This window comes from Prionailurus bengalensis, chromosome E4 (genome assembly GCF_016509475.1).
Source record: "Prionailurus bengalensis isolate Pbe53 chromosome E4, Fcat_Pben_1.1_paternal_pri, whole genome shotgun sequence".
NCBI lineage: Eukaryota > Metazoa > Chordata > Mammalia > Carnivora > Felidae > Prionailurus > Prionailurus bengalensis.
The window spans coordinates 66,686,534-66,699,738 of NC_057360.1; the positions used below are offsets into that span (position 1 = coordinate 66,686,534).

General features: G+C 59.8%; 1 protein-coding gene across 11 annotated transcripts in view; it reads left to right on the top strand.

Moving 5' to 3' along the window:
• The window catches only part of ARHGEF11 (Rho guanine nucleotide exchange factor 11), an 87,548-nt gene that overhangs the window by 54,328 nt on the left and 20,015 nt on the right, over positions 1-13,205 (top strand). For all 11 annotated transcript variants that reach the window (XM_043569483.1, XM_043569473.1, XM_043569474.1 and 8 more), the window contains 10 exons: positions 4,086-4,205; positions 5,580-5,625; positions 6,100-6,176; positions 7,099-7,236; positions 8,877-8,951; positions 9,161-9,262; positions 10,156-10,254; positions 11,237-11,279; positions 12,291-12,387; positions 12,522-12,644. In XM_043569483.1, the coding sequence (XP_043425418.1) occupies positions 4,086-4,205; positions 5,580-5,625; positions 6,100-6,176; positions 7,099-7,236; positions 8,877-8,951; positions 9,161-9,262; positions 10,156-10,254; positions 11,237-11,279; positions 12,291-12,387; positions 12,522-12,644 (920 nt within the window). The remainder of the gene's footprint in view (positions 1-4,085; positions 4,206-5,579; positions 5,626-6,099; positions 6,177-7,098; positions 7,237-8,876; positions 8,952-9,160; positions 9,263-10,155; positions 10,255-11,236; positions 11,280-12,290; positions 12,388-12,521; positions 12,645-13,205) is intronic.

The following is a 13,205-nucleotide window of genomic DNA, read 5'->3' on the forward strand; positions in this document are numbered from 1 at the left end:
AGCTGGACCTCGTGGGCCGTGGGATTCGTGACTGCGCAGCCCGGCTGAGAAGGGGAATAGGGACCAGAGCTCCTGGTCAGGTCGGAATAGTAGATCCGCAGGCCCCGCGCCAGCAGGTGACGGGCGAGGAGAGCACAGCCAGGGAGCACCAGAACTGAGCAAGGCCTCGGGCTCTCTGGGGAGGGAGGCGGGGTGGGTGGGGGCCCCGTCGGTGGGAGGGGTGCAGAGTGAGGTTCAGGCGGGGGCGGGGGTGATGCGCTCTCGCTGTGGCGGGCAGCCAGGTCCTGGCCCGGCCCCTCCGTTTCAGTTCACGTTGCCGTGAGCGTTCGCTGCACGGAAAGCCCTGTTGTTGGGCAGCGTTCAGAGACCGAAAGATGAGGCGCGTCTTGCCCTCGACGCGACTGTGCTGACGGAGAAGATTCGTAGCACGATGGGCCAGTTGGTAGGGGACGCGGAAGAGAGCAGTGGGTGAATGACAAGAGACGCAGGGACACCAGAGAGAGGCCTCCAAGAGGGACTTCCATGGGCAGAACCAATGCGGAGGGACCGCGGTGAACGGACCGCGTCAGCCAAAGGCACGCACGCACTCTTGGGTTCGGCGGGCATGGAATCTGTGTGGCGGGGTGGAGCACAGCGATGTCGGCGCAGAGACAGAGATGCTCTTTCCTCGTGGCGCTTGTACTCCAGCAGGGGGTCAGCGGATGAAGGGAGGTACAGCTTCCCCCACGTTATAATACGTAGAGGTACTTAAGTGTGTTCGTGTCACGCGGTGATCAGGACAGGCCTACACGTCAGGAGAAGAGAAGTCACAGTCCAGAAATTAAACTGTACAAATATAGTCAGTTGGTTTTTGACAGATGCCAAGACCATTTAGTGGACAGGGTCCACAACCAGTGCTGGGCCACCTGGCCGTCCGCACGCAGAGAACGGACATGGACCCATACCTCACACGATTCCCAGAATTCATTCCAAACCGCTCAAAGACTCACATGTAAGGACTAAAACTATTTTTTTGAAACTGCAAAACTCTCGGGGCGCCTGGGCGGCCCAGTCAGTTAAGCATCTGTCTTCGGCTCAGGTCGTGATCTCAGGGTTCATGGGATTGAACCCCACACTGGGCTCTGTGCCGACAGCATGGAGACTGCTTGGGATTCTCTCTCTCTCTCTCTCTCTCTCTCTCTCTCTCCTCTCTCTCTGCCCCTCCTCCATCTCGCACATATGCTCACTACCCCCCTCCTCTCAAATAAATAAAACTTAAAAAGAAAACATAGGTACGAGTCTTCACGACCTTGGGTTAGGCAACGTTTTCTTAGGTAAAACACCAGAAGTAGAAACAGCGAAAAACATAAAATAAAATAAATTGAACTTCATCCAAATTCAAAACCTTCGTGCATCAAAGAACACTGTCAAGAAAGTAAAAAGCCCGCAGAATGGAGAAAATACTTGCAACTCGTATATCCAGTAAGGGCCTAGTACCAGACTGTGTAAAGGACTCTCAAAACTTAATAGTAAAAAAGACAACGTGAGCGCCTTTAAAAGTTGGCCAAAGATTTGAATAGACAGTCAGTAAAGAAAACGTAGAGATGGCCAATAAGCTCGTGAAAAGACGCTCCGCATCATCAGTCGTTAGGGTGATGCGATCAAAGCCCCACAGCACTGCTCCGCACCCATTAGGGTGGTTAGAGCCAGAATAACAGAAAGTAACAGTTGTTGGTGACAGTAGCCTGTGTATTTTGTCTGCGTGCTGGTTATCCTCATCTGTTCCCACCATTGCGGGGGGGGATGTGCAGGCACACAGCCGCTGTGGAAAACGGCTTGGCAATTCTTCCAGATCCTAAATGCAGAGGATCACAGATGCATCGATTCCACTCCCGGGTACAACCCGAGAGGACTGAAAACACACATCCAGGCAGAAACCTGTACGCGAACGTTCTTCGTACCATTGGTCATAACGGCCCCAAAGCGGAAACAAGCCAAAAGTTGTTGGTAAACGGAGGTGGTCTGTCCGTACGATGGGATGGCTCTCGGCCATAACAAGGTCGGACACATGCTGCACAGCACGGGGACCCCGAACACGTGTTGCTCGTGAGAGAGCCAGGCACAGAAGGCCACAGGCTGTAGGATGACATTTACGTGCAAGTCCCAAATAGGGAAGTCTGTAAAGAGAGAAAGTAAATTAGTGGTTTCGGGGGTGGAGGAGGGGAGAAGTTGAGAGTGACCGCCGTCCTGTCGGGTGGTAGCCGCGTTCGGGAATTACGCGGCGGCTTGTATGCTCTGCGAAGGCACTCCAAGCCACTGAACCGGGCACTTTAAAACGGTGAGGGTTACGTTACGTGAATCACGTGTCAACAGTTTTTACAATGGTTTTTGAGGGCACAGAAGCCCAAAAGAAGGAGTAATCATGCCGTAATCAGAGCAGGCTTCCTGAGGTGCCCTTGAGTTTGGGTTCGGTCTGTTTCACTCTGGAACGTACTTTGGGCCTAGAATTCCGTCTGAGCTTGGGGTTTATTCTGAAGACCGTGGGATTGGTCAGTGTTTTGAACAGGGGAATGATCATACCTCCAGACCGGCAGTCTCCACGGAGATGCGTGTTGCGTGCGTGGACACACCAGAAGGCCACGGGGGCCCACGGGGACATCTCAGAGGCAGAGGAGCAGGGCAGGTCCAGGGGCAGGAAATGAAGGTCAGCTTCGGTTGACCGTGCGACGTTCAGATAAAAAGGCCGTGGACCCGGCCGGTGGACGTGACAGGGTTGAGCCTCAAGGGAGAGGGCAGGGTTGGGACAGAGGTTCAGGCGTCCTCAGCCCGAGCTGGTAGTTGAAAGTGGGGACCGGGTGGTGTCACCCAGGGTGCCGGAGCCAGAGGAGGAGAGCGCGCAGGGATAGAACGTGATGCTCCGGTGCTCTTACTGCACACGCACCCGCCCGTAACATCGCTGCTATGGTTGCTGTTACATTCAGATTTCAATTATCTGTCCTCCTCCCTGCGGGACTGAGTTCCTTAAAGGCCAAGGCCACGCCGCGTGTCCCTGCACATGCGTGTCCTGCACTGGCATGGCTGGCACGCAAGGCGGGGCGGAGACCAGCCGAGGCTGCGGGCAGCTGTGAGGGAGGGTGGGGGGCACCGGGGCGGCTGTCCAAGGAGGGGGCGCTGGAGAGGTGACGGCTGGGGCCAGGCCTCTGGCTTTGGCCTTGGGTCATCGGGCTCCTTGGAGGAGTAGCAGCCAGATCATTTGCGGGCAGCAGGGTCTGGCCCCGAGGGTGGACCCGTGTCTGGAGATGTGTCCGTGGATGGAGGGTGAAAGGGCTGAGGGTAGTCATAACTGACGGAAGGGCTCGTGTGCTCGCAGGATGGGGGAAAGGAGCCACTGGCGGGGAGCCCGAGGGCATGAGCAGCGTCTCAGCAGAGTCCGGGGAGCTGGAAACAGGGCTTCTCCAAGGGCCGGGCCCGGGATGTGATGTCGTGTGCTGGGCGGCTCGGACGGGATGGAACGAGAAGTGGGGGGTTGTAAAATGCGGTTGGCAGGTGGCAGGGGGGCCTCAGATGAGCTTCGAGAACGTGTGCACCCACCATCTTGTTTAATGGCGAGCCAACACTTCCTTCCGGAGTGAAATTACAGTAGCTGCTCCCGCTGAGTCCTCATGGACGCGATGGTGTTCAGGTCTCCCAGCTGTCCCCGTTTGATCCGCGAGGACCCGGTCCAGCTTGCGGGTCTACGCAGCTAGTGAGCACGGGTGGCAGAGTTCAAGTCCAGCCTCCCCGAGCGCACAGCCCAGGCTGTAAGCGCACCGGGTGAGCGTCCAGCCGGGCGCGCACATCCGGCTGCTCCACGGGGACGCTGTGCATCCGCCCCTGGAGCAGGAGAGGGAGAGACTGCCCGGGCCTTCCTGCCGTCCCTCTCCAGCATCGCCTGTGCCCTCACCGCCTCCACACCTCTCCCTCCTCCTAACGTGCGTCTCCCGAAGGCAGAGAGCTCCCATCTCTTCTCTTTGTTGTGGGGTGACTCCCCGTTCCCTGCCCCCGTGAGTTGTCTGTCCTCCACTAACCACCTTCTGCCTTCCCCCGTCACCCTCGCCCGTCCCCAGCGGATCTGCGAGGTGTACAGCCGGAACCCCGCCAGCCCGCTGGAAGAACAGATGGAGGGCGCCCGGAGGCGCGTCACTCAGTTACAGCGGAAGATCCAGCAGGAGACGGGTGGCTCGGCGGTGAGTGACGCAGGCTGGGCTCCAGGCGGGTGCCGCGCAGGCGGCCGGGGGCAGAGTGCGGAGAGCCCGGATGGGCTTCTGGAGCTGTGCAGGACCCTGGGCTGACCAGTAAGCGTCCAGGACTTTACAGGGAACAGAGGGCAGCAATTCTTTCTTTAGCGCCAAAGGGCCCCTTCCTGCCCCCGATGAGCCTGCGGCGGAAGGAAACACGCACGAACTAAGTCGGGCCCTTGGCTTCAGTCTCCCTGTCACCTGCTCCCCAGTGCTGTCCTTGGAGCTGACGGCTGTCCCTGAGCGATCTCACATGGCGCACGTCTGGAGGCTCCTTTCAGCCCCCGTCCCAGCACTTTGCACGTCAGCCCAAGTGAGGGACCCACAGCGCTGACCGTTTTGCGTAAACGGAGTTTCCAGAGAGGAGTGTCCTTACCTGTCCTAGTCAAGGGCTTTGTTATTAGCATCCGTCTGAATCTCCATCAGGCCTTAACTCTTTGGGTAAATAAGAAGGAACCCGCCAGAAACTTTAAGATCTCCAAGGATAGTTTTGCCAAAGCTGGTAGAACTTGTTGGAGGATGACCTTCTTTCTTCTTTAGAGCATCCAGATGAAAATGTCTGGGAACCGCAGGCTAGTCAAATTTGAACCGTTGTGTCTTCTGAAGGACAGTCAGTGTCGCATGGCTGGTTCTGTGCTCGCCTTCTGTAAGACTTGGGCGGGCTCCGTACTTCCCAGGAGGCTCGGTGTCTTTGTCTGTACAACGGAGGTCACAGCAGGGCCTGCTGGAGCGGGGCGGTGTTGCGGGAGAGAAGCGTGCCCCTGCCGCTGTCCACACCCGTGTGCTCTGCGGGGTGGTGGGTCGGGTCGCCAGCCCCGGCATCAGTTTTCCTGCTGTGTAGCTTGGGCACGTCACGTGAGGTCTCTGGGCTTCTCGGTTATGGCAGAGAGCTGTCCCTGCCTCGAGCTTCCTGAAAGCCTAGACAAGATCTAGAAGGGCGGGCTTCCCGAGCAGCCAAGCTCTATCACCATAGTCCCATCCCCCCAGCCCCGTCCCGTCTGTCAGCCCTCCTCCGCTGCCCTCAGTCACCAGCTTTCCTGGCGGGAAGCTCCTTCTGCGTCCAGCCCAACCGAGGCAGTAGATGCTTTGAGGTCCGGGGTGGCAAATCCGTGGGTTTGAAGAATTTCTCCCTTTTCACCATCCTCCCGACTACCCACGATGCAGTGGCTCCCCAGTCTGGGCATTTTTAAGGCAACAAATCAGAAGCAGCCGCTCACTGCGGCAGATACTCTCTGCGGAGATGAGGGAAGGGGTGGCTGGAGGAGGGAACGAGTAGGAGAGAGGCTTGCAGAACTTGCCGCCCTCGGCACCTTTGTTTTTTAGGACCTGCTGTCCCTGTACGGTGACACCGGCCAGAGGTCGTCAGAAGGTAAGTCGGCCCAGCTCTCCATACTGTGGTCCGGGTTCCTTACTCACTGTCCCCTCCCCCTGGGGCAGGTTCAGGAAAGACTGACTGGAGGCCCTGCTCCGGGCACAAGCATAGGGAGAGAAAGCCACACCCACGCACAGGGGCAGCGGGGGCGGCTCAGTCGGTAGACGGGAGTGCGTGACCGCAGCACCGACGGCTGCGGACCAGAGAGGAACTGTGACGACAGCAGTCAGGCCATTGGGAGGCCACACTGGGGGTGGGGGCAAGACTCTCGGTGATCTGGCACAGCAGAGTCTCGTTCCGGGACTGACGTGGCCCGGGCACAGGCACACTGGTGGGTGAGAGCCGGGTGTAGGGCATCTGACCTGAGGGAAACCCGGAAAGGAGGGAAGGTGGCACTTCGCCCCCCCCTACCCTGCCCACGGGCCCCCCAGGCCACGATGCCACCTTCCGTGTCATCTGTCTCCTTCCCAGGCCGGCTCTCTCTGGATTCCCAGGAGGGGGACAGCGGCTTGGACTTTGGGGCAGAGCGCTTCCCCTCCCTCGGCGAGGTGAGTGCCCACAGGGGGCCAGCCCCGTCTGAAGCCACCGTCGGCGTCCGCTCTCCGGGCACCCACAGGTCCTGCCGTCTGTGCGCGCTCCCGGCTCCAAGGGTGCTCGTCGCTGTGCTCTGGGCACGGAAGGGGCTGCACGTGCGCCCTGCGTGCGGGGCTGTCGGAGCCGCCTTCCGTGCTGTAAAGAATCGGCGGAGGAAGGCGGACGACGTGTGGGGAGCCTCTGGGCATGAGGGAGCAGAGCCTGTCCGCGAAAACCGCGGCCTGACCGCACACACGGGTCTCCCTCTCAGGTGGACACCCCGAGGCAGAGCGGCGGCCCCTCTCTCTCTCACAGACCTCACTGTCCTTGAACAGCTCATCTTTTCTGCAGCGGTCAGAAGACTTTCGGGTTCTGGCCTAGCGTTACCTCCCAGCTGTTCTCTATTTGCATATGTAAATTGCAGAAATAAACTTGCAAGCTGAAAGTGCAAGTGAACGGAAGAAGTAATCATGATGTCTGTAAGATACCTGCTGAGCCAGGTTAATTAACACACTTACACCGTAATTCTAAGTAATAGTTGGAATTGTATTAGCGTGTCCTTACAGGACCCAGGATGTGTTCCAGGTATCCTCAGGGCCGGGTGTCAGAGAGGCGACCTGGCTTAGAGAGGAAGGCTGTGGGCTGGGTTGACTCCAGGCAAAACCCGTGGCTGGGTCCCAACCTTCGGCAAATCTCATGACCTTCCCGAGTCTTGATTTCCTTATGTGAGAAGCGGAGGAGTGGTAGTATCTGCCTCAAAGGACGGTTGTGAGCATCGAGCCCGGTGCGCCTAACGCGGGCCCAGAGTCGTGGCGGGCGCAGAGTGTGCACCACCGGGCATGGGCCTCACCACACGAGTGGAGCGTGAGTTTCTGGATGGGCTCTCTGTTCCTCTAGGTGCTGAAGAATCGGAACTCGGCACTGTCAGACCCTGGGCTGGACAGTCCCCGAACCTCCCCTGTGATCGTGGCCAGGGTGGCCCAGCACCATCGGCGGCAGGGCTCGGACGCACCAGTGCCCGGCGCCAGCGACCAGGTGAGGGGTCCAGAGCCCCCTGCGGCTCTCCCTCCCCTCCTCCCCTCCTTCAGAACCACATTCCAGTGCGTGGCCTGGACCCCTCTGGCCACACCGGCTTCCTGATAGACTTTTGCCTAGAGAACAAGACGGAAGGACGAACGTGGCTTGAGTGGATGTTTGAACGCTGTCTTGGGCTGTGTGAAGACGGTGAATACGTGTGCAGGGAAGGGAAGGGACGCCCGAGGGACAGACAGCTGTCTGTGTACAGCAACAGATAGATTTGTGCAGTCTTTCTCCAGAACACTACTCCTCAGTTTTCTCTTTCTGCAGCAAAATCTTATTCTTATGTGGCACCCTGGTACCACAAACAGGTAAAAGCTCAGCTCCCCCGGGACCTGCGCCCGTCAGCGTCCCCCCTACCCCGGGGCAAGTCCTGTGGCCCCAGGGTCCTGAAAACCTGATTTGGAAACGCTGCCCCCAAGAATAGAACCAGGAGGGGAGACCCGGGAAGAGGGCTCTGGGCTCAGCGCAAAAAGCTTGCCGAGGGTCTGGGCTGTCGAGGGCCCAGAAGTGGCCAGCCGCCATCCCTGGGGATCCTGGACCCCAAGGGATGCAGAGACCCGGGTGTTACAGGAGAGGAGACAGCCCAGGATGTGTCTGAGAAATACAGAGGCAGCTGCCCCCGCGTTCAGTCTGTCCGGGCCTCGCGTTTTCATTTGTCAGTGAGCACCACGCTGATCTCTGACGTACCTTCTGGGTCTCACCTTTGACTCTGTCATTCTGAGCGAAAAGTCTGCAAATAGCAGGAGAGCAGGGTGAGTGAGTTTTTGAAAGGCGCTGTCAGGAAAAACCCCTTGAGCGAGTCGGGTGGGAGGGCATGTTAGGCCTGGAAGAAAGTGGGCAAAGTGGGCATAAGTGGTCCAGACGGGCTCCAGAGCAGGACCTGTGTTGGGGAATGCCTGGAAATGAGGCGGATTTAATTCAGTGGAAAACGTTGGTAGAAAAGCTTTGGAAGTTCATGGAACCTTCAGGAGAAAGCTTGTCCAGTGAAGCGTCTGACACGTCCGTGCAGAATGAATTCTCGTTGTACCTGACACGGACCACACACCAGTTAGGGGTTGGGCTTCTAGTAAAACAGGCATGAGGAGGAAGGGGAGAACGCCATGCTCAGAAGTCTAGAATTTAGGCAGGTGGTGGAGGCCTGCCATAGACCCTTGAGCCGGCTGGGGGAACGGTCAGCTCTGTCCCATCCTGCTCAAGGAGGCAGAGATGGCTCCAAGCTGTCCTGTGACGGAGACCGGGCCACCGTGGGCGCCGTGCTGGACGTGGACATGGCCGCCGAAGGGACCAACAGAGCCCCAGGCCCCGGCGGCAGGAGCTGGCACTGCGTCCCAGGGTCTTTCGCAAACAGGAAGAGCGCCTTCTCTCACTTCCTGTCTCCGCATGCACATGCCCAGGCCTCCCCACCCAGAGGAACTGACTCCGGGCGCTGGAGACTGTGGTCTGCCCTCTGAGACCAGGGGAGGTGGGGAGATGCCAGCGCTCTCGCCAGACACACACGGTCCCTCCTCACCGGTGCCATGCCGTCACCACACAGATGTGGTGTGGGGCCTGGATCCGTGTCCCCTGACCTCCCTGCATCTGGACTCTCTCCGCAGGGCACAGACCAAAGCCCAAAGCCTTTAATTATTGGCCCAGAGGAAGACTGTGACCCGGGTTATTTCAACAACGAGGTAACGGTTCCCTGACTCCCTGCTTTCGTCATTGTCGCACTGGCTGCTGTTGACTAGAAGCCATCAGACCCACACCGGCCGTGAGGGGCACAGGGTGGGCGCCAAAGCTTGCAGACCCAGGCGGCGGGGGACGTGGGGCGAGGCCGCAGGCCATGCTGCTGTATCCTGCCTCTGCGCACCGCAGCCACACCCGTGTGTCTGCCTTCCAGAGCGACATCATATTCCAGGACCTCGAGAAGCTGAAGGCCCGGCCAGCCCACCTGGGGGTTTTCCTGCGGTACATCTTCTCTCAGGCGGACCCCAGCCCGCTGGTAAGTCCGATCTGTGGGCGCCGGCAGGCAGCTCGAGGACAGAGGCAAATAGGGAAGAAGGTGCGGGTCAGGCGGGAGGGACTGTGCCCTGCCAAGCACGCCCGGAGCGTAGGGAGGCACGGGGAGAGGGAGGCCAGGGGAGCCGCCATCATTCTCGGTCCGCTTGGAGGAGACGGTCATCCTGGAGTCGTGAACCCTGAGGACGTGAGAGCCTGGCCTTGCAGACACGAGACCTTACCACAGGGAGGCTTAGCGGAGGGGCAAGGTGACAAAGATGACAGCGGGCTGTATGGGGAAGGGGCGCCCTGGGACAGGGCTCGGGGCCAGCGGCCTCAGCAGCTTCTCTCCTGCGGCTCAGCCGCTCGGAAGGGGATGGGCACGAGGGGACGGTGTCATGTCCCTCAGGAGGCACAGAGCACTATTTGCCTTCGGGGCCAGGAGCACCGGTGTGTGGGGCCCACGTGCTGTGTCCCAGAGACTCCGGAGTGAAGTCCGGGCACATCACAGACAGAAGTAGAACACCGGCCCGTAGAACACAAGATACAGACCAGCACGAGGCAAAATGCCGAGTGTGGAGGACGCACAGATAGGGTGCCTGTGTTGCAAGCGGGTGGGCAGAACTCAGAGGGTTCTGAGACTCCAGGCCAGGGTTTCTCCGCCCCAGCGTGGTGACGTTGAGCTGTAGGAGTTTCTGCTGGGGGCCGTCCTGTGCATCTTCCCATCTCAGCTGCGCCACTAGGCTCTGCCCACTAGGTGCCCCAGCACCTCTCCAGGGAAGGGTCACAGGTGTCTCCAGGCACCGCCCGCTCATTGTCCCTTGGAGGCAAAATCACTCCTCCACGGAGGGGGGCCACTGAGAACCACCGCTCCAGCCCCCTTCTCTCTCCTCCTAGCTTTTTTACTTGTGTGCCGAAGTTTATCAGCAGACAAACCCCAAGGATTCCCGAAGCTTGGGAAAAGACATCTGGAATATTTTCCTAGAGAAAAACGCGGTAAGGCAGTCGTGGATTGAATTACAATTTTACTGTACTCCTGGGGGCCACTCGGAGCAGAGGAAAAATGAAGCCATACATTCAGGCTGGATGGAAACCGTTCTTCAGGAGAAGTTGGGGCTGACGGACGGCTCCTGGGTCCTATTCCCGGCCCTGCTCTCAACCCTGAGCTCCTCTCCTGGCCCCTTTGTTCTGCGTGTGGCCAGGTAGAATGCACGTGGCCTCTCCAAACATTTGGAGAGAGAAGGAGCTGGTGCCAAGCCCTGATTCCTGTCCCCTAGATCGGTGCTGGCTCCGTGTCTGGGCTCACTGATCTAGGGGCTCTCATGCCCAGCCCAGAGCAGGGTTCCCGGGGAGGAGGCCGAGAGCGCGCGCCCGTGTGGACAGGGCCGGGCTGCAGCGGCACCTGCCTGCACAGGGCAACGCCTTACGGACTCTCCAGTGTGAGCGGCTACGCTGATGCCCAAACGACTTCAGTCTCTCAGTTCCAAAACATAAGCTCGCGGGATTCCTGAGACTGGGAGTAAAGTGTCCTTCTCAAGACTTCCACACCTGTTCCCTCTAGCGGGTCTGGAGGGGGGCGGCCGCTACCGGCCGCACCCTGTGGGGGTTGCAGAACCGGCCTGTCCCCGCGGTCAGTCCCTCTGCTCTCCGCTCACTGGGACACTCGGTAACCTGAGGGAGCAGAGACGGCCCAGTAAAGCTTGCTCCCTTGCTGCTGAGTCAGCAGCCGTGCATCCCATGCACCCCATGTCCTTGAAGCAAAGTGGGAAGCCTACATGTGCCCCAGAAGGTGGCCCAGCTCGCCTTGTAGCTTCATGCTCGAGTGCAGGTTTACGAGGGGGCGGAGGAGAGGACGGTGGGCCGGGTGTCCGGGAAGGAGAGAAGGGGTGTTCCAGTCCTCCCTGCCACCGTGCAACGTCTCCCACGTACCCTGGGCTGGGGGCCTCACTGCCCCCGCCCCCACTCTTCTCTTTTCTAGCCACTGAGAGTGAAGGTCCCAGAGGTGTTGCAGACTGAAATTGGTAAGTCAGTTTACTAGCCAGCTGCTCTTGTCCTGGGCCGTGGGAGGCTGCAGAGCACAGAGGGCACACGGGCCCCATCCCTGGGAAGCCCTCCTCTAGGAGGGAAAGCAGGGGCGGTTCCCCCCGAGCGCCTCACGATGGCTGACGGGCTGCGCAACGGGACAGGCCCTGCCTGGGGAGCCCATCCCGGGAGTACGTGCCCCCGTCAGACCTGAGCTCATTTCTGCCAGCCTTCCCCGGGACCTTCCTGGGCCCAGCGGGGCCATCTGTACGAAAGGGCAGTTGGACTTGAGGGATTCCTAAGCCTGGTCGATCACCAGAATCCCTGGGGGAACTCTTGAAACTCCAGAAACCGGGGCCTCGCTCCATCGCACCTCGGGTCGGGATCTCTGGAGTATTTTTGTTTCTGTGAATTCCTCTCTGATGCTGCCAGCGTTTGGCCCGGTGAGGACCCTGCCGGCCAGTGATTGCTCCGTCCCCATCTCGTTCTCTAGTCGTGATAGGAGAGCTGAGGGAAGGCGGTATAAGAGGGTGTCAGCCTGAGAAGCGGGTCCCAGGCAGCTTTCTAGAGAACAGGCGTCCCACGCTGCCTTCGGAAAGCGTGCCTTGTGGCTTGACTGAGGCCAGAGGGTAGAGTCCCTCGACCGCGTGAAGCTGCTGGGGGAGCGGGACCGACACCGTCCAGGTTCCGCTGGGGAGTCGGGGCTTCATGTGAAGTGCTTGCCTTTCTCGGCCTCGCGCCCTGGCCCAGTGGCCACGAAGAATGAGGGGTTTGCACTGTGGCATCAGAGGGCAGCCCCTGGGCCCATCTGATCATAGACGGGGTTTCATTTGTCCACATAACAGAGCCTAGAACATCCAGAAAATGTTTTTGTGCTTGCCTTGGGACCTGGACAACAGGAGTCCAGTCCTGGATTCGGGAGTGGCCTGGTGGGTCCAGGACTCAGGGAGCTCAGCAGGCATGGCCCCCTCTCCCGACACCCCATTTCTCCTTCCCTGGGTTCCCACCAGACTCACGTCTGCGCAGCAGCGAGGACGTCCGCGCTGCCCTCCGGGAAGCCCAGGAGGCGGCCATGCCCGAGATCCAGGAGCAGATCCAGGACTACAGGTTGTGGGTCCCCCCCGCTCCCTCTGCGTCCTCACCCGTCTGTCCCCTGTGACGAGCGTCTCTCGTGAGCGCACTTGCCTCGCTGTTTCCGGGCGTCTGTGAGCACACGTGTGTGCCTGCTTTGTCTGTCTTAGAACGAAGCGCACCCTGGGGCTGGGCAGTCTGTACGGTGAGAATGACCTGCTGGACCTGGACGGCGACCCTCTCCGAGAACGCCAAGTGGCCGAGAAGCAGCTGGCTGCCCTGGGAGACATCCTGTGAGTGCACCACCCCCCCCCACCCCCCCACCCCCCCCCGCAACGACACCCGGAAGTGCCAAACAGACGCGAGTGTCCTGTGCGTCTGCTCGCCGGCCTCTCCCCCCACGACGTCTGCCGGATCCTCCCCCCGGAAGGTGCGGAGGGCCCGGCTCGCCTGCTGCCTTGCTCAGGCGAGACTGTTGGCATTTCACGGGGCCGCGGGACTCCACGGCTCCCCACGGAGCTTTCTGCTCCCCTTCCAAGCCCTCTTCCTGACCGTGCTGCCTCCTGTCCGTAGGGTCACAGGGACCCTGGCACGAGGGCCATACGTGGGCCCTCAGGAGGCAGACCGGCTGGCGGGCGGGAGGGTGAACAATTCTCAACTAATCATCTCAGTTGGGCGTCAGAAGACCGGCCTGACTAACCTGGTCAGGAACTTCGGCTCAGCTGCCGTCTCCTGTCCCGTCTTCCCAGCGCCACCCGCGTGACTTTGTGGGGACACATCAGACTTAGGGGCTTCTCCACTCAGTGTTCTGGGACCCTGGTCTCAGCTATAAAATGACAAAAGGTGGATGAGAC